Source organism: Hemiscyllium ocellatum, chromosome 9 (assembly GCF_020745735.1).
Source record: "Hemiscyllium ocellatum isolate sHemOce1 chromosome 9, sHemOce1.pat.X.cur, whole genome shotgun sequence".
NCBI lineage: Eukaryota > Metazoa > Chordata > Chondrichthyes > Orectolobiformes > Hemiscylliidae > Hemiscyllium > Hemiscyllium ocellatum.
The window spans coordinates 104,576,390-104,596,775 of NC_083409.1; the positions used below are offsets into that span (position 1 = coordinate 104,576,390).

At 49.8% G+C, this 20,386-nt stretch overlaps 1 protein-coding gene across 7 annotated transcripts in view; it reads left to right on the plus strand.

Annotated features, from left to right (window-relative positions):
* The window catches only part of nexn (nexilin (F actin binding protein)), a 107,591-nt gene that overhangs the window by 45,244 nt on the left and 41,961 nt on the right, over positions 1 to 20,386 (plus strand). For 4 of the 7 annotated variants that reach the window (XM_060829991.1, XM_060829995.1, XM_060829993.1 and 1 more), the window contains exons 2-5: positions 6,994 to 7,082; positions 16,870 to 17,061; positions 17,864 to 17,945; positions 18,053 to 18,201. In XM_060829991.1, the coding sequence (XP_060685974.1) occupies positions 7,056 to 7,082; positions 16,870 to 17,061; positions 17,864 to 17,945; positions 18,053 to 18,201 (450 nt within the window). In that variant the 5' untranslated portion in view covers positions 6,994 to 7,055. The remainder of the gene's footprint in view (positions 1 to 6,993; positions 7,083 to 16,869; positions 17,062 to 17,863; positions 17,946 to 18,052; positions 18,202 to 20,386) is intronic. The other 3 variants (XM_060829994.1, XM_060829997.1, XM_060829998.1) reach the window with 3 other exon arrangements.

Below are 20,386 nucleotides of genomic sequence, written 5' to 3' on the forward strand. Positions count from 1 at the left end.
TCTACCGCTTCCCTACAGCTGGCAATGTCCAGCCCAGGCCCCCGGCACCTAGCACGTCCCCAACACTGGTCACCATCGCCGCCACGGCCCTCCCCTCCGACAGCCACTCGAACCCGCGAGCACGGAGGTGCGGATTCCTGAGCAACGGCTCCCTGATGACAGCCGCTACTCCTGCCGGAGGGTAGGCGCGGCGCGATTCAACCATGTTCCAGACAGTGATCAGGTCCTGGTAAAAGACAGGCAGCGTCTTGAGGGCGACCTCCAAACCGTCAAGGTCGATGGACAGGAGCTGTGTGTCGTAGTTGAGATTACGCACCTGGTGGGAAAAAAATACATCGCCAGGGCGCACCACCTAGGAGGAGGCTCGACGTAAAGGTATCACTGCAAGGTCTGAAGGCGGAACGTTGCAACCTGGGTGCGGATGCACACCAGCGACTGACCGCCCTCCTCAATAGGGAGGCTCAGAACCTGCGCAGCGACCCAGTGCATCTTTTTGTCCCAGAAGAAGTCGACCTGGATGTCAGCGACAAAACCAGGGGGAGGGACCAAAGTGACCAGCCGGTACCACAGCATGGCGGCCACCAGCTGGTTTATGACCAGCACTCGGCTCCTGTAAGATAGCATTCGGAGCAGTCCTGTCCAGCGGCCTCGGCGAGCCGAGACTTTGAACCCAAATGCCCGCAGAGTCCCGAGCAGGTACTCGTGATCGACCCTGTCGAACGCCTTCTCCTGGTCGAGAGACAGGAAGGGGCTTGGCAGACCAGCCCGTTGACAGAAATGGATCAGGTCCCGGACCAGGTGGACGTTGTCGTGTATCGTCTGGCCCGGGACCGTGTAGGACTGGTCCGGGTGAATCATGTGGGCCAGCACGGAAGCCAGGCGAGAAGACAACACCCTGGCGAAGATTTTGTAGTCCGTGCTGAGGGGGGAGACCGGACGCCAGTTCTTCAAAGAACGAGGTCTCCCTTCTTTGCCAGCAGCACGATGACCGCCCTGCGCCAAGAAAGGGGCAGCTCTCTGGCATTTAGATACCCCCCAGGATGTCCCAGAATGCCCTGAAGAACTCCACAGTCAGCCCGTCTAGCCCCGGTGACTTGTCCCTCGAGAGCCGGTCAAGGGCGCCGGTCAGCTCCTCTAAGGTGACAGGAGCGTCAAGCCTTCCGGCGTCCTCCGGACCGAGCTGCGGCAGGTCCTCCCACAGAACTCTGCGAGCATCCTCGCTGGACGGATCCGGAGAGAGTAATAGTTCCGGATGTGGGCCCTGATACCCTCCGGATCCGAGACGAGGGACCCGTCGTCAGCCAGCAGCACAAGGAGCTGCTGACGGGTGCCACGCCTTTTTTCCAGCGAGCAGAAGAAGGGGGAGCCGCGGTCCAGGTCTTAGAGGAGCTGGATCCTCGACCTCATGTCCCGGAGCGCGGCCTTCTTCTCTTCGTACATCCCGCGCAGGGCCGGGTCCGCGTCGGGCTGACCGAGGCGTGACTCCAGGTCGAGCCTCTCCCTCTCCAACTACCCGATCCTGGATTTCCGCCTCTTTGTCGACCCCCTCGCCTACCCCTGACAGAAGACACAGACGTGAGCCTTACCCATGTCCCACCATAGCCTCAGGGAGGGGAAGCTTCCCCGCTTCCTTCTCCAGCCGGCCCAGAAACGACGAAACGAGTTCCGGAACCGCTCGTCCTCCAGCAGCAGGTTGTTAAAGTGCCAGTACGCGGAGCCCAACCTGGCGCCGAACGGAAGGAGTTCCGCCCACACCAGGTGATGGTCCGTGCACAACACCTGCCGCGTGGAGGCTTTCGGAAAACAGGAGGCATACGCCCACGAAACGTACAGGCGGTCGATTCTGGACGCTCTGACCCCAGGCCTCACGAAGGTGAAGGCGATGGAGTCAGGATGGAGATTCCGCCAGACGTCCACCAGGTCGAAGGACTTGAACAAGTCCCCCAACCTCCTGCCCGACACCGAACTCGTGCGGGCACTGCCGTGGTTGTTGTCCTCGAGGACGCAGTTAAAATCCCCCCTGAGGGCGACGCACTGGCGCTCATCGATGGAGGCAAGATGAGTGGACACTTCTCCAAAGAAGCTTGCTTGCCTCGGCCCGGCCAGGGGAGCGTAGACATTCACCAAGGGAAACACCGCGCCCCCCAGCCGAACCGTCAGGTGAAGCAAACAGCCTGGCATGGGCTCCCTGACCTCTAAGATCTCCGGCTGAAAATGCGGGGCCAACAAGATGGCCACCCCGCCTGATCTGTGGGTGAGGTGACTCATGTAGGTGGGGAGGGTGGGGAGGGTCAGTCATGTCACTTCCTGCCCCACCCCTGGTTTATCAGGTGATGGTGGGCGGGGCAGGGGCCCAGTTCCCTCTCCGGGACCTGGAGACACGGTTGCCGCAGGAGGTGAGGCAGCGGTGGTTCACCCCAGGTTAGTGCCAGGGTGTGGCGGGGCTTGGGGGCCCCCGGGCCAGGTGTTGTGGCACCAGGAACAGGCATTGAAGCCCCAGGGGTTTCTGTAACGGGGCGGGGATTGGGTGTGGGGTCAGTGGGTTCAGCGGGGCTAGGGTCAGGTACGGGTTTGCGGGTTTGGGGAGGGGTCGGGGTTCCCGCACCGGTGCGACGCTGGCACGGTCACAGGGGCATTGTTGTGCCGGGTGGGGCAGGTCATGGGCTAGGTGTAGGGGAAGGTGACAGGGTGGTCTTCCCTGGGCGCTTTCCGATGGGTTGGATGCTCATCCCCCTCCCTGCCAGAGGCTGAGGCATTGGAAACCTTTGGCTTAGCCCCCACTGCTGAGGCTTGTGGTGTTGACTTCGGGGGAGGGGGAGTGGGTGCGGTAGCGCCGCCCTCAGCCATTGGTAGGGGCTGGGCAGCCTTCTGGGTGGGACAGTTTTTTCTAATGTGCCACACCTCGCAGCACATGTGGCACCGCACGCCGTCTGTCGTCCAGAAGACACGGTAGGCCGCGCCCTCATGGAGGAGGGTAAAGGAGCCCTCGGTGACCTCCTCCCGGGCCAAGCAAATAAACACCTGGCGTCAGAAGGAGTATATGTGCCGGAGGGCAGGGTCCTTAAGACCGAGCAGGAGTGGTTGGACACCTGACTGGATCTCCCCCAAGGTGTTGAGATGGGGAAGAAGGAGCTCACTGGCAATGAAGGACGGGATGTTGGAGATCACGACCCTCTGGGCCATAACCTCCAAAGGGTCGACGGACAGATGTGTCCCACCCACAGTGAGCTCCTTCTCCACGACCAGGTGGACCGCCTGCTTGGTCTTCAGGAAGAATACGGCCTTCCCGTACATGCGGGCCGCAGCGACGATGGCCAGTGGGCCGACCACACTAGCCATGGCCTTGCTGCAGGCCTCGATGGTCATACTGGGGTGGGGATAGGCCTTGACCTCCAGACATTTAGTCAGGTGACTGAAGGGGGTTGCGGTTACAGCAGGGTTTGGGACAGCTGAGCCTAAGGCAGCGGCTACCGCAGCGTAGGTGCAGCTAGGCCCTGCAACCTTCAGGCTCGCCATACTCTGCTGCTGGATGTTGGTAGGCCTCAGGCTGCTGGATGTTGGTCAGCCTCAGGCAGCAGCGGTGGAGATCCTGGGGAGATGCCCAAGGCGAGTTGGCCAAGGAGAATCCCAGGCAGCAATGGTGGAGACCGGCCTCAGGCAACAGCAGCGGTGGAGGCAGGCCTTGGGCGAGTCCCAGGTAGGCCCTTGGTCGCAGCAGTGGGGGTAGACCTGTTGGGGAGGGTCCCCAAGGCAAGTCCCAGGCAGCAGCAGTGGAGGTGGGCCTCTAACAGCAGCAGCAGCAGTGGTGGAGGTCCTGGGAGGGGCCCAAGATGAGTCCCAGGCAGCAGCAGTGAGGTAGGCCCCAAGCAGTAACAGCTGAGGCAGGTCAGGATGGTGTCCCGGGCAGCAGCAGTGAGGTAGGACCCAAGCAGTAACAGCTGAGGCAGGTCAGGATGGGGTCCGGACAGCAGCAGTGGAGTGGGCCCCAAGTCAGCAGCAACACTCCTTTGACCTGGGTGAGGCCCACGCTGCAACTCCAAACGCAGGCCCAGGACTCAAAGCTCTCACCTCCTCCTGCCTCTGCTTCCTCCTCCCTCTTATAGCTCTCTGGATGTGGGGCAGTTGGTCCAGGGACAGTCCCCTTCCTCCTCGATACAGTCAAGGAGGAGAGTCCTTGCACACGCCTTAAAAGGCAGCTCTCAGAGTGAACAGAACCTCTGACACACCTGTTTTGATTGGACCAGGTTTGGGCTCTCTGATTGGACCAGTTTAACAGCCCCAATCAGGGAACTCATATTCATGAGCTCCACCTGCCTGACCTTGTTCCAATCACCACACTAAGAAATGCTGTTAACAATGTCTTGGGTGCTGTAGAGTCCGTGGACCATGTGTATATTGGGTGTGGGCGTTTGCACTCCCTTTTTGATTTTCTGAAAAACCTTCTCCTCTGCTTTTGGTTGCACTTCAGTCCCACGCTCCTGATCTTCGGGCACCCGGTGCGGAGGAGGGAGGGCAGGTCTGAAGACCTCCTCGTGGGTCTGCTCCTGGGCCTGGCCAAACTGGCCATAAACAGGTCCAGGCAGCGGGCCGTGGAGGGGGTCGTTAGGGCCGACTGCCTGCCCCTCTTCCGCGGTTACGTTAGGGCCCGGGTGTCCTTGGAGAAGGAGCACGCGGTGTCCACCAACACCCTGGAGTTGTTCAGGGAGAGGTGGGCGCCGCAGGGAGTGGAGTGCATCATTTCCCCCTCCAACTCTATTTTGATTTAGTCCCTGCCCTCCCCTTCACTGTTTTGATCACACAGCATTGCCCTTTGATGTGAAGGGCACTGCTCGTCACAGGCCACTCGGGTGTTTTCCTACTTTTCCTGGTGGTGGAAATTAAATAAAGATTTGTGCACTTTGTCTCTCACTGTGTCTCACAAAAAAAAACAATGTCTTGGGTGCTGTAGAGTCCGTGGACCATGTGTATATTGGGTGTGGGCGTTTGCACTCCCTTTTTGATTTTCTTAAAAACCTCCTCCTCTGCTTTTGGTTGCATTTCAGTCCCACGCTCCTGATCTTCGGGCAACCGGTGCGGAGGAGGGAGGGCAGGTCTGAAGACCTCCTCATGGGTCTGCTCCTGGGCATGGCCAAACTGGCCATAAACAGGTCCAGGCAGCGGGCCATGGAGGGGGTCGTTAGGGCCGACTGCCTGCCCCTCTTCCGCGGTTACGTTAGGGCCCGGGTGTCCTTGGAGAAGGAGCACGCGGTGTCCACCAACACCCTGGAGTTGTTCAGGGAGAGGTGGGCGCCGCAGGGAGTGGAGTGCATCATTTCCCCCTCCAACTCTATATTGATTTAGTCCCTGCCCTCCCCTTCACTGTTTGTTCACACAGCATTGCCCTTTGATGTGAAGGGCACTGCTTGTCACAGGCCACTCGGGTGTTTTCCTATTTTCCTGGTGGTGAAAATTAAATAAAGGTTCGTGCACTTTGTGTCTCCCACCTACACACACACACACACACACACACACACCATGGGTGCTGGGGAAAACATAAGCACTACCGCACTCGGTGGTAGTGTGGGGGTTAATTTAAAAAACAAAAAAAATAAAAAAATATAATCAGATTAGGATTGCCCTTTGATGTGAAGGGCACTGCTTGTCACAGAAAAAAAAAGAAGAAAAAAAAAACAATGTCTTGCATCTGCTGGATTGGTAAGAAGAGGCAGAAAGAGAAATGGAGAGACAAAGCTACAGACTTAGAGAGAGAAAGACTGAGGGGAAGAGAAATAGTGGGACAGACGCAAATATAGTGGCATGGCAGATAAGTTCTGTCACTGGAAACATTTGGTCCAGTTCATGATTGACGGTCAATGATGAGACATGCCACGAATCACTTCTAGTACAAAAGTGTGATTTTTAAAAATGAGCCCGGTATTTATAGTGTGACATGTTTTTAAAAAATGAGCCCAGTATTTATAGTGTGACATGTTTTTTAAAAATGAGCCCAGTGTTTATAATGTTAAAACGCAAGGCATTGAGAAAATCAATTCATGTAATCAACTGTTATTTGAATTGGCTTTGACCTTTGCCCCGAGAGCTTCAGGTCAGCTTAAGCTACTTATCGATTCTTGAACTATTGCGAGTCACTGACCCACATTGCTGTTTACTGCTAGTTCCTCATAATGCTGAGAAGGTGGTGTTTTTTTGAGCCATTTGTTTGTCACAAGTGAGCGTGAGTTGGCTTGGCCATGTTAGCTAACAGCCAGTTATGTTGATGTAGGTATGGAGTCAGCTGTAGGCCAGACCAGGTAAGGATGGCACGTTCAAGATTAGAGTGGTGCTGGAAAAGCACAGCAGGTCCGGCAGCATCAGAGGAGCAGGAAAATTGACATTTTGGGCAAAAGCCCTTCATCAGGATTGAGGCTGGAGGGCTCGGGTGAAGAGGTAAATGGGAGGGGGTGGAGCTGGGGAGAAGGTAGTTGAGAGTGCAATAGGTGGATGGGGGTGAGGGTAAAGATGATAGGTCAGAGAGGACGGTGGAGCGGAGTGGTGGGAAGGAAGATTGACAGGTGGTCAATCCATCCATGAAGCTTCCAACCTCATTCCTGATGAAGGGCTCCTGCCCGAAACGTTGATTTTCCTGCTTCTTGGATGCTGCCTGAGCTACTGTGCTTTTCCAGCAACACTCTAATCTTTAATCTAATCTCCAGCACCTGCAGTCCTCATGTTTTGCCTAAGGATGGCAGGTTGCCTTGTTCCGAGGGTAGTGAGCCAGTCAAATTTTTCACCACAATCCAACAGCTTCGTGGTCACTCAGGCAGCTTTTATTTCTAGGTTTTGGAAACTTGAATTTGAATTTTCAGAGCCACAGGGAACTTGACCTCATGTCATCTTTGAGATGACTCATCCAGTAGTGTGGCCTCTAACCTCCTGTACTCTGGGGCTTTAGGTGGACGTTTAAAATGGGGACAAGTGCTGAAGGGTAATGGAGTAATTTTGATTTCTATTTAGGCGAGGAACGTGGCTGAAAGCAATTAAACTGAAATCAGATCCCGTAAGAGCCAGGAGCGACCATGACTGACGTGGCACAGAAAGCCAAGGTGAGTCCAGAAAGGCTGCATGTGAGCTAAAGTTGAAAATGTGTTGCTGGTTAAAGCACAGCAGGTTAGGGGATGCTGCCTAACCTGCTGTGCTTTAACCAGCAACACATTTTCAACTGTGATCTCCAGCATCTGCAGACCTCATTTTTTACCCTGCATGTGAGCTAAACTCAGGGTTTGTATCTCCTGCTCAAAAAGAATGAAATAAATTTCTTCTGAAATCCTAGTGGGATTGAAGTTGTACAGTGATATATGGCCTTGAACATGGCTGCATCTGCATGAATGTTTGCCAATCCATCCACTGAGTAAAGGCGTTAACCTGGAATTGAAGGAACATGTTTGTCACTGAGCAACAGATCCATCCTTTAATTCAGCTGTAGTTTTAGGGGCATGTGTTGGAAGATATAACAGGGAAAGGTGGGACTTCTCTAACAGAGTTGGTACAGACATGATGGGTCGAATAGCTCTCTTTTACACCATAATAGTTAGTTCTGTGATTCTGGGAAGGTGACCGACATAGATAGAAGCAATACCGCACTAGTACAGTAGGAGGCACCCTCTCCTCTTCAAAAGGAATATGGGCTGTGGAGAAAGAGAAATGATATTGTTGGCATCCAGTAGGGTCCCAATTGGCATTGCCAACCAACATCCCTCAGTCAGACCAACACAAAATGTTCAACCATAAGTCACAAGAAGACACTGATAAAAATATGGGCCACATGAAGTTGTATGGACATAAATAATGCAACACAGTCTGGTATTATTAATTTCCCTCACTAATCCTTAAATTATTTAGTGTTCTAATGATAAGAGCCTGTTCAGGGTTTGAAGCACACCTGCCTTATTCTGCAAATGATTTAGGCTCTCTAATCCTAGCCTAACCATTTGCTCTGCTGAGGACATTTGGTGTGTAATATTTCACAAGATAATGATACTCGGTGCGTCACTGTTATGTAGGATGAGAGGGTGAAGAGGGAAATATCCCATTATCATCCAGACTCACTCCCAAGAACAACTTGAGGAGATCTTTGCCGGAGGAACCTGTGGGTTTAGGTTGTGTTGTGATGAACAGATTGATCCTCCTCCTGTTTGGACGTGGGGGCAGGAGGTCCTATGCGATGACGTGATCCGGAGTGTGTGAATTTGCTTCCTTTATTTTCCCTTCTCTGCCGCCGCCATGTCTCATCATTAACGCATTGGAACCCAAGTGTGAAGTAGCACAATGGACAGCTTTCCTTCATTCGGAAAGACCAGTAGCAAGCTTCTCCCAATCATCAATCTCAATTCTGACATGCTTCAAGGAGAGTCTTGAGTGTCTTTGCCCCCATCCCCCACCTTACCCTACCTCGGAAAACTGGCCATTTGGGATTTGGGACAATGAGTCTCAACCATCTGGGTCCAATCTGTTTTTGTTGTGGAGGGTTTTTTTTCCCTGGTGTTTTGCCTGAATGCTTGTGGAGATGTCCTCATAAAGGGCATTAGTTTTCCTTCCACTGAATGCGGCCGAGGTACTGCTGCTGGAGTTGCTCCAGCATCTTCATGTGCCACCGATACACAGCCCAGGAGTGTGATGAGAACACAAGAACTTCCATTGTCTTCTGGAGATCTTGGCTGTCATGTTGGTCCTCCCATTCACTAGCAACCTATTTGAGAGAGGGAAGGACTCAGTATTTTCCAGGGTTTCACCCTCAATACAAAGGTGGAATATCTGGATGACCAGATGTGGGTTGATATGAGGTTTCTTTATGGCAACTTCCAAGGGCAGCACCCGTTTCAATTCTGGAGAATTGAAGAGATTGAGAGGGGTTTACAAATCTGATGCAAAGTGAGTGATGTCAGTGCAGTCACTTATGATCTGTAGGTAACACATATTGACGGGTTGTTGGTTTAATTTTGGAATGAAGGTGATTGAGGTTACATTATTTCATCTCAACAATGTCTCATACTGACAGAAGAGGAGTGTGATATATTTTGAGATGAGTTGCCATTGTCAGGACAAATGAATTGAGTATGAAGCCCATCACCAGGGCCAACTAGAGGGAGGAGGTGTGGGCTGGGATGAAGATGGTGCTAATTGTCAGGCTCCATGAATTTGATATAGGGGGTGGGTGTTGGGGTGGAATGGAGGGTGTGGGGTGCGGTGGTGACTTAGACTCACATAGCGACGCTCCCCCTCCCACATCTGTACACATCTATCCGCCATTACAAAGGCCTCCAAGCCCTCCACTTCTTCCTCTCATGTGACCCAACCCAGTACCCTTCCACTGACACTCTCATTTGACTGGAGAATTGGTCCTCACCCTTAACAACTTCTCCTTCAAATCCTCCCACTTCCTTCAAACCAAAGGGGTAGCGATGCGCACCCGCATGGGCCCTAGCTATGTCTGCCTCTTCGTTGGGTACGTGGAACAGTCTATCTTCTGCAGCTACACCAGCACCATTCCCCACCTTCATTCTATCTCATGCTCCCATGAGGAGTTGAACAGTTCGTCAACTTTACCAACACCTTCTACCTCGACCTCAAGTTCACCTGGACCATCTCAGACATCACCCTCCCCTTCCTAGACCTCTCCATCTCCATTTCCGGCGACCAGCCAAATAAAGAAATCTACCACAAACCCACCGACTCCCACAACTATCGGGAATACTCCTCTTTTCTTGTATTCCCAAATCCTCCGCTTCTGCTGCATCTGCTCCGAAGGAGATCAGTTCCACCATGGAACATCCCAGATGGCCTCCTTCTTCAAAGATCATAATTTCCCCTCCCACGTAGTCACCAACATTCTCCAGCACATTTCCTCCACTTCCCACACTTGAACCCCATCCTCCAATCGCAACAATTCCCCTGCTCCTCACCTTCCACCCCACCAACCTCGAGATACATTGCATCATCCTCCGCCATTTTTGCCACCCACAAACATACCCCACCACTAGGGATATCTTTCCCTCCCCACCCCAATCTGCGTTTCGGAGAGACCATTCACTCCATGACTCCCTTGTCAGATCCACGCAGCCCCCCCCCCCCACACCAAACCCACCCTCCCCTCCTGGCACCTTCCCCTGCCACTGCAAATCCTGCACCCACACCTCCCCCCACCGTCACCTCCATCCAAGGCCCCAAAGGATCCTTCCACATCTGACAGAGATTGACCTGCACATCCAAACACCTCATCTACTGTATCTGTTGCACCTGATGTGGCCTCCTCCACATTGTGGAGACAGGATGTCTACTTGCAGATCATTTCAGAGAACAACGCTGGGACACCCTCAGCCACCAACCCCACCGCCCTGTGGCTGAACACTTCAATTCCCCCTCCCACTCCATCAAGGACATGTAGGTCCTGGGCCTCCTCCATCGCCAAATCCTAACCACCGATGCCTGGAGGAAGAACGGCTCATCGTCCGCCTTGGGACCCTCCAACCAGACAGGATCAATGTGGATTTTACCAGTTTCTTCATTGCACCTCCACCCACCTTATCCCAGTCCCAACCTTCCAACTCCCACAACTATCGGGACTACTCCTCTTCCCACTCTGCCTCTTGTATTCCCAAATCCTCCGCTTCTGCTGCATCTGCTCCGAAGGGGATCAGTTCCACCATGGAACATCCCAGATGGCCTCCTTCTTCAAAGATCATAATTTCCCCTCCCACGTAGTCAACAAAGCCCTCCAGCACATATGGGCGGCTCAGTGGCACAGTGGTTAGCACCGCTGCCTCACAGCGCCAGAGACCCGGGTTCAATTCCCGCCTCAGGCGACTGGCTGTGTGGAGTTTGCACGTTCTCCCTGTGTCTGCGTGGGCTTCCTCCCACAGTCCAAAGATGTGCGGGTCAGGTGAACTGGCCATGCTAAATTGCCCGTAGTGTTAGGTAAGGGGTATGGGTGAGTTGCGCTTCAGCGGGTCAGTGTGGACGTGTTGGGCCGAAGAGCCTGTTTCCACACTGTAAGTAATCTAATCTAACTCAGCACTGCACTCTTGAATGGTCCTACCTATCCATCTTCCTTCTCATCTATCCGCTCCACCTTCCTCTCCAACCTTCATCTGCCTATCACATTCCCAGCTACTTTCTCCCACCCACTCCCTCCCATTTATCTCTCAGCACCCTACCCCCCCAGCCCACAAGCCTCATTCCTGATGAAGGGTTTCTGCCTGAAACGTCGACTCCCCTGCTCCTCGGATGCTGTCTGACCTGCTGTGCTTTTCCAACACCACACTCTCGACTCTAATCTCCAGCATGTGCAGTCCTCGCTTTCTCCCCCTCCCATGAGGCCACCTCAGGGGGTAGTGAGTGAAAATAATCTAGAGTGGAGGATGGATGGAGACCCCTGAGGTACTGAGAAGTAGGAAGGGGCTGTGCTGAGTTTGTTGTTAGCCTCGACTGGGGAGGGTATGGTGGGGTATGTGGTAATGGCTGGGGAGGGGAAAGTGGAATGCTCGAGGATCATTAGGGTGGAAAAAGGGGATTTTGGGGTGGTGGAAGAATGGGAAGGGGAAACAGGTAAGTGAAGAGGTGTGAAGAGGTAAGAAGAGGGTTCCAAGGGGTAAGGAGGAAAAGGAAAGGGACCTTCAAGGTGGGGAAGGAGCAAGTCTGGACTATGGAAGATGAGGAGGAGGGAGAATGGGGTTATGAGGGGGGAGAATGGGGTTGCGAGGGGGGAGAATGGGGTTGTGAGTCATAGAGCTGTACAGCATGGAAACAGCCTAACTCATCCACGCCGCCCAGATATCCCAACCCAATCTAGTCCCACCTGCCAGCACCCAGCTCATATCCCTCCAAACCCTTCCTATTCATATACCCATCCAAATGCCTCTTAAATGTTGCAATTGTACCAGCCTCCACCACTCTGGCAGCTCATTCCATACACGTACCCCCTCTGCGTGAAAACGTTGCCCCTTAGGTCTCTTTTATATCTTTCGCCCCTCACCCTAAACTATACTCCAAGGAAAAGACTTTGTCTATTTACCCTATCTATGCCCCTCATTATTAAATAATCCTCTATGGGGGCTGTCGGGACGGGGGGGGGGAGGAATGGAGCTGTGTGGGTGAGAATGGGGCTGTGGGGGGAGGGAATGGGCATGTGTGTGGGGGGAGGGAATGGGCCTGTGTGTGTGGGGGGAGGGAATGGGCATGTGTGTGTGGGGGGAGGGAATGGGCCTGTGTGTGTGGGGGGAGGGAATGGGCCTGTGTGTGTGGGGGGAGGGAATGGGGCTGTGTGTGTGGGGGGAGAATGGGGCTGTGTGTGGGGGGGGAGAATGGGGCTGTGGGGGGAGGGAATGGGCATGTGTGTGGGGGGAGAATGGGCTGTGGAGAGTGAATGGGGCAGTGGGGGGGATAAAATGGGGGGATAGAATGGGGGTGTGGGGGGAGGGAATTGGGCAGTTGGGGGGGGAGGGAATGGGGCAGTGGGTGGGGGAGGGAATGGGGCAGTGGGTGGGGGAAGGAATGGGGCAGTGGGTGGGGGTGGGGAATGGGGCACTGGGTGGGGGTGGGGAATGGGGCTGTGGGGGTGGGGAATGGGGCTATGGGGGAGTAGAATGAAGCCGTGGGGGGGTGGGAATGGGGTTGGGGGAGAGAGAATGGGACTGTCAGGGGAGAAGGAATGGGGCTGTCAGGGGGGAAGGAATGGGGCTGTCGGGGGGAGGGAATGGGGCAGTGGGGGGGATAGAATTGGGCTGTTGGGGAGAGAATGGGGCTGTTGGGGGGGAGAGAATGGGGCTGTTGGGGGGGAGGGAATGGGGTGTGGGTGGGGGAGGGAATGGGGCAGTGGGCGGGGGAGAGAATGGGGCTGTGGGAGGAGAATGAAGCTGTGGGGGGAGGGGGGGGGGAATGGGGTTGTTCCTCTCGACACTTTAGCACCAATGTCTCCGTTTGCAAGTAAGTTGCTTTTTTAAGAAGAAATAAATACTTTCCTTAGTTAATGTTTTGGATCTAGTGGCCTTTCCTCAGAACAGGACATTAGACCTGAAACGTTAACTCTGATTTCTCTTGAAAATGCTGCCAGACCTGTTGGGCTTTTCCAGCAATTTCTGTTTCTGTTTCTGATTTCCAAGCATTCGCAGGCTTGTATCTTTCCTTAGTCTTGTTCTCCCACAGCAATAACTTTCAATGAAGTGGTTTAGAGAATGATGTTTTCCTGAATAGAAGCCAGTGTATCGCGTAGGGTCTCTCAAACACATTAGTCTCTCGTTTTCAGTCACATTCCGTGGGCTCTACACGGTCAGCCTTTTCCAAGATGGTGGGTAGTGTACTTCACCACGTTAGTGCAGTCTGTGTTCACCACAGTGAAAGCTAAGATGCCTATTCCATGCCTGAAAAATATTTATGCTGCAACTCTTCTTTCTAGGACATTCCTGCATCATTTATATCATTGCTGTTTGTGGGTACTTGCTGTGTTCAAATTGGCCAATACATTTCCCACATCATGATGGTAACTACACTTTAAGATCTCTTTGTCACTGGAAAGTGGTCAGGGACATTGTGAAACCTTTGTCACACGTTCGCATTTGTCCCACTATAGAATATCGTATCCAGTCCTGGTCATTTGAGAAAGACGTTAAAGCCTTGATGAGTGTGTGGAGGAAATTTACCAGGGGCTTTGCTGGTGTGTAATGGAACTGTTTAATATGATGAGAGGTTTTGATGTCAGACATGGAGAGAGACAGCATTTACCTTGAGGAAGATTAGTAACCAGTGGATATAATAATTAATTTAAAATAGGTAATTCTATAAGGGAGATGGGAACATCTTTACAGAATGAGCTGCTACGATTTGGAATGTGATAGTGGTGGTAAGAGCAGATTCACTTGTAGTTTTCAAGGGGCCACTGGGTAGGAGGTTGAAAAGAAAGGTTTTACAGGGCTTGGAGGAACACAGCAGACGAGCAAGTGGCTCTTTTGAAGAGAAGGTACAAATACCGATTGGGCAAAAGTGAGGACTGCAGATGCTGGAGATCAGAGTCTAGATTAGAGTGGTGTTGGAAAAGCACGGCCGGTCAGGCAGCATCCGAGGAGCAGGAAAGTCGACGTTTCAGGCAAAAGCCCTTCATCAGATACCGATTGGCCTGTAGTGGTGCTGGTCTCACACACTAGCCGTTGTTCTTTATTCACTTGCAGGACATGGATGTGGCTGGCTGGCCCAGCATTTATTGCTTGTCCCTTGAGAAGGTGGGGGTGAGCTGCCTTTTTGAATCGCTGCAGTCCATGTGCTGTGGGTAAGCCCACAATGCCATGAGGGAGGGAGTTCAGGGACCTGCAAAGGAAGGAAATGGAGATGAAGCAAGAGGGGAACCATTGAGAGGTGGAAGGCTTAGATTATTTGATCATGTGTTTGCGTAGCCCCCACTGTCCAGTCTCATAGGTGAGGACATTCAATGCTTTATATACAATTCTTGCCTGGTCTTGCACATAGTCTTTCCACAGCTTCCTGTTCAGGACCTTGACAAGTAGATTCCTGAAGAACCCCTGCAAATATCATCAATAAACTGGATAATTTGAAGAATGCTGAACCAACAGGAATGACAATCTCCAGCTCAACACTAAGCCCAGCAACCACTGCCCTTGACATCAAAGGGCAAATGTTTAAGCCACTCCTGCCGCTTTCCTCTGGTCAATATCGAACAGAAGTGCAAACACTGAAAATAAATGGGCTGATGTTAAAATGAATACTTGCCATGGAATGATTGCTTTATGTCGTTGGTTTGTGAATGGATTAACAAGACAGCTGAAGACACAAACTTCAAAGTTAGTTTGAGTGACTCTGGTCCTGGTGTGTCTGTGGTTGGAGATGTCATTAATGTCTGATGGGTTTTGATCTGCCCTCATGATTGGCTTTTTTACATTCGGTAGGGGTGGTATTTATGTTAGCTCCGATATCATAACAATGAGACGTGAGTAACATGGTACAGACTGATTCGGTAAATGTTTATTACAGCTTCTGGTGTCTACATATTACAATCAAAGGCACTATTATGTCTGAGCTGAGATGAAACAATTCAGTTACAAACTGCAAATATCTACACACACTCAGAAGCCCCCTCACTGCAAAATATTAGCACGTTCCCCAAGAACCCCTTGTGGAGACCTTTGGCAAACTGCAGTTGCAGAAATCACTGAACGAACATCATAATGACGATGGTTCAACAAGCAGAAGTAAAGGGAGGGTAAAATTCTGGAGAGGCTGTGCTGCCAGTCCCAGACATGCAGGAAATTAAACACTTGTAATCATTGACAGATACCTTAGCATTCCCTCATGGATTAGTTTGATAATGTGTGAGTTGGACGACTAATTAAACACTAACTATGCATCCATTTGTACTTGGTGCCATCACCATGGATGCTCTCTCTCCAATCTCACCTGATGCTGTGTGCCTGATTCTCTTGTAATTTCCTTGGGCTCATTGCTTCCTTTGTGCATGTCGCATGCTTCTTTTTATACTCACTTTCTCTAATTTAAGTAAGCAGTATTCAAATTGAGTCCAAGAGTGTGGTGCTGGAAAAGCACAGCTGGTCAGGCAGCATCTGGGGAGCAGGAGAGTCATTTCCTGATGAAGAGTTTATGCTCAAAATGTCGACTCCTGTGCTCCTCAGATGCTGACTGACCAGCTGTGCTTTTCCAGCACCACACTCTTGGACTCTGATCTCCAGAATCTGCAGTCCTCACTTCCTCCTAGTATTTAAATTGAAGCATCATTCAAGATGAACAGGAATTTTTTTTTCCCTTAATGTGATGAGGGTGTCGCTGGCCAGGCAGTATTTACTGTCCATCCCTAATTGCCCAGAGGGCAGTCAAGAGTCATCTACATTGCTGTAGGTCTGGAGTCACATGTAGGCCAGACCAGGTAAGGAGGCAACTTCCTTCCCTAAAGGACATTAGTGAACCTGATGGGTTTTCCCGACCATTGACAACGGATTATGGTCATTGTTGAATTCTTAATTCTAGATATTTATTTAACTCAAATTCTCTCATCTGCTGTGGTGGGATTTGAACCCAGGTCTCCAGTTCAGTGATAATATCACTAGGCCATCACCCTCTCGGTTTTGGAATGAATGGATGGATGGCACCCTGCTTTAATACAATCGGGGGTAAGGGAGATGCAAACAGGAGGTGAAGTGTTGTTCTTTGTAATTTTTTCAAAAATTCATTAATGGGATGAGGACATCCTGGTCATACCAGCATTTATTGCCCATCCCCAAATGTCCAGAGGGCAGTTAAGAGTCAACCACATTGTTGGGGGTTTGGAGGCCAGACTAGGTAAGGAAGTCAATTTCCTTCCCTAAAGGACATTAGTGAACCTCATGGGTTTTTTCGACCATTGACGATGGATTCATGGTCATCATTAGATTCTGAATTCAAGATTTCTTTTTTACTGAATTCAAATTCCATGGAGGGACTTGAACCTGGGTCCCCTGAACATTATCTGGCTCTTTGGATCAAGAAGCAGGCGATTCTACTCCTCGGCCATCACCTCCAATATTAGCATCAACAGTATCTGAACATTGCTTTTCTGTCTTATTTCCATCAAGTCATGAATTTTAAAAAAAAAGAACTTAACCTACAAATTACACCAAACAATGCTAGATATACGAACCTTGGCAGAAATGTTCAGGGGATCTCAATGGATTTGTAGTTAATTATTGAAAATGTGAAAGATACTTAAGTCATTCCTTAAATTCTCTACCATCTGGTTAATGATTTTCATCAGCTTACATCTTTTTGTTAAGTTCTTTCATCTATCTCTTTCTTTCCCCCTTTCTTTCTCTATCTCTCTTTTGTTTCTAACCTACATAGATGCTTCTATCTACATCTAAACCCGTTCATAAATCATACGTGCCAAAGCTGGCAAGGGGTGATGTTAAGACTAAGTTCGAAGCCATGCAAAAAGCGCGCGAGGAAAGGAGCAAGTGGAGATCCGGAGAAGAAAGGAAAAGGAGAAATGAACAGTATAAGAAGGAGAAGGAATGGACAAAGATAAAACAGGAGGTCGCTTAGTTTATAAGTCATATTTGTTTTACCCCTTCAGATCAACAGAAGCTTGTTGCTCATTTATACTGACAAGGCTACCAACAGATTTGGGGGCAAAAATAGAAATTGTTGGAAAATCTCTGCAGGTATGGCAGCAGCTGTGGAAAGGAAAAAAGAGTTAATGTTTGAGTGACCCTTCCTCAGAACTGCCAGCAATTTCTGTTTTTGTTTCTGATTTACAGCATCTGCAGTTTTTGTTTAGTTTTTAATGGATCTGGGGAAACTGGTTAATTGATTCTCAAGACATGCTCATGATTTAGCATTAGAGGATTGCGAAGCTTTGGAACTCTCTATCCAAGGGAGCTCAGTTTAAAGCAAATTTTAAATGGAAGTCAATATGTTTTTATGTTCTTGGGGAATTAAGGAAATCTGGGACTGTGCAGGAAGATGGAGTGAGGTAGAAGATCAGCTGTGATTTTATTGAATAATAGAGTGGACCCGAAAGGCCAGAGGCCTAATTCATCTCCCAATTCTGACATTTACTCAGATCGTGTTACTCATAACATTACCAATGTGGTAAAAGCCTCAAAGCAAACGATCAAGTGTGTCCACCCTCAGGTTTGTTCTGCCTGATTCTTTCTTTCCCAATACTCTCTCCAATCCAATGTCAGCTTCAGTTCTCCCGGTCACCCTCCTTACATTGCGTTATGGTTTTGTAACAGAGTTGATAGTTTCTTGCTGCTGCTGCTAGATGTAAGTAGATTTAATGTTGCAAAAATAAGAGAGATGCTGAATCTGTTTTTCCTTTATTTAATTTCAGCTAAGGGAACTACTTGCTTCAGATGATGAAGAGGAGAACAAATCGAATGAACTGAAGAAGGCATATGTCCCCAAAATGACAGGTAGCAGCAACTGAAATCGATCTCACCCAAACTTTCACTGCTCCCTTCAGGCATCAGAACTTGGGAATGAAAAAGAAAAATGAGCCTGTGCCTTCCTGTGTCCACAGGGACCGTCAAGGGCAAGTTCGAGGAAATGGAAAAGGTAAGGCAAGAGGAAGAGAAGAAAAGAATGGAGGAAGAGCGGCAGAGAAGGATTCATCAGGACATCCTGGAGAAGAGGAAGCTACAACGTGAACTTGCAAGAAAGGCTGCAGAGGTACGAAGGCATTTCCCAAATCACTTTTTAAAAAAACTAACATTAAAGTTTGAATCTTAGGAATGCTAATCTGGAATCCACTTTGCACAATATTGGAATTCTCTTCCTATTTCCTTCATTAGAACACCACTACAGTATTCTAATGACTTATTCATATCTTGAAACATATAGTTCTGTTGGAACAAGTGGGGGAATAAATACAGTCTTTGACCATAAAAGCAGGAGTAAGCCATTCAGCCCTCGAGCCTGTGCTGTCATTCCATAATGGATGTGTTTGCTGACATCAGTGGGAAATGTAGAGTTACAGGGATAGGATGGGTTGGGTGGAATGCTCTTCAGAGGGTCAATGTGGGTTCGATGGGCCGAGTGGCCGACTTCCACACTGTAGGGATTCTATGATTATTGCCAACTGCACACAATATTAAGATGACATTTTTTTGGGAGTTAAAATAAAATTTGTCCTTTGTTTAATACTTTATTTCTGCAACCCGATGTCCGGTTCATTAAAATTGTACCATTAATTTACTTTTGTAAACACTGCTCACTGTATTTGAGAGAGATATTGCTGCAAATGCATATGCACCTGACTGTTGGCAAATGCAGCCTGATTTTAAATCTACCTTCCTGCCCACTCCTGATAACCTTTCACTTTAATTAACATGAATCTGTCTCTGCCTTAAAAATATTCAAGGACCCTGCTTCCAGCAGAAAGAGAATCTGTCCCATTTTTTTCCCCCATTTTCTTGGCGTTGACCTGTCTGTATCTCATATTCTATTTATCCTTCTTGACTCCATTTCCTTTTAAAAGCTTTTCCCGGATAAAGTCGATCACTCTCAGGTTTTTTAAATCCTCTGTTGAGATCCAGCCTCAGTACAATGATTTCTGAGGGGCAGAATGGCCTTCTCCTGCTCCTAGCTCTTATGTCCTTTATGACTTCAGCTACCCATCTGTATACCCACATATTTTCAGTACCATCCCTGAAAATCTTACTGTGAGCTTTCAATAACATAGTCAGTAGAACAAATTCTCTAGTTGCAGTCCAGCCAAAAATCAATACAGAATTATATAACCTTTCCAAATCTATCCCTTGAGGAATAATGCTTCAATCTGATCCAAAGAAAGGATGGTGTCTGGCAGTGCAGCAGCTTCTCAGCCCTGTACTGATTTGCCAACTTACATTTGCTTAGGTTTCTGGATTGGGACTTGAATCCCCTGACAGAGTTAAGTGTTACACCCTGAGCCAAATGGAAGGGGGCCAGCGAACTCAACAAGGAGAGGTTAGACAGAAAATGGGCAGTACACAGAAAGCAGAAAAACGGAAATTGGCAAGAGTACTGAGGTAGACAATGGGCAGGTGATGGCCTAGTGATAATATTGCTGGACCATTAATTCAGAGACCCAGGTAATATTCTGGGAACCTGGGTTCAAATCATACCATGGTGGACTCTAAATTCAATAATAATACGAGTCTACTGATAACCAAGAATCATTGTTGATTATCAGGGGAAAAACACATCTGGTTCACTAATGTCCTTTAGAGAAGGAAACTGCAATCCTTACCTAGCTTGGCCTACATGTGACTCCAGACCCACAGCAATGTGACTGACTGTTATGGTTCTGTTCGCCAAGCTGGGAGTTTTTGTTGCAAACGTTTTGTCCCCTTTCTAGGTGACAGCCTCTGTGCTTGGGAGCCTCCTGTGAAGCACTTCTGTGCTGATTCCTCCGGCATTTATAGTGGTTTGAATCTGCCGCTTACAGTTGTCAGTTGCTGTCCGCTGCAGTGGCCGGTATATAGGGTCTAGGTCGATGTGTCTGTTGATAGAATTTGTGGATGAGTGCCATACCTCTAGGAATTCCCTGGCTGTTCTCTGTTTAGCTTGCCCTATAATTGTGGTGTTGTCCCAATCGAATTCATGTTGTTTATCATCTGAGTGTATGGCTACTAGGGATAGCTGGTCATGTCGTTTCGTGGCTAGTTGGTGTTCATGGATGCGGGTTGTTAGCTGTCTTCCTGTTTGTCCTACATACACTACATGAGGAGGGACAATTGGCTCCTTCATTTTTAACATCATCTCAGTCAGTTGCAACAATTACCTTTCAATTTAGGTTGAACATACAGCTATCACACTTCAGTTAAAACATTATTCACGAAAATATGCAGTGGTCAATCACCCTGCCAGTCTG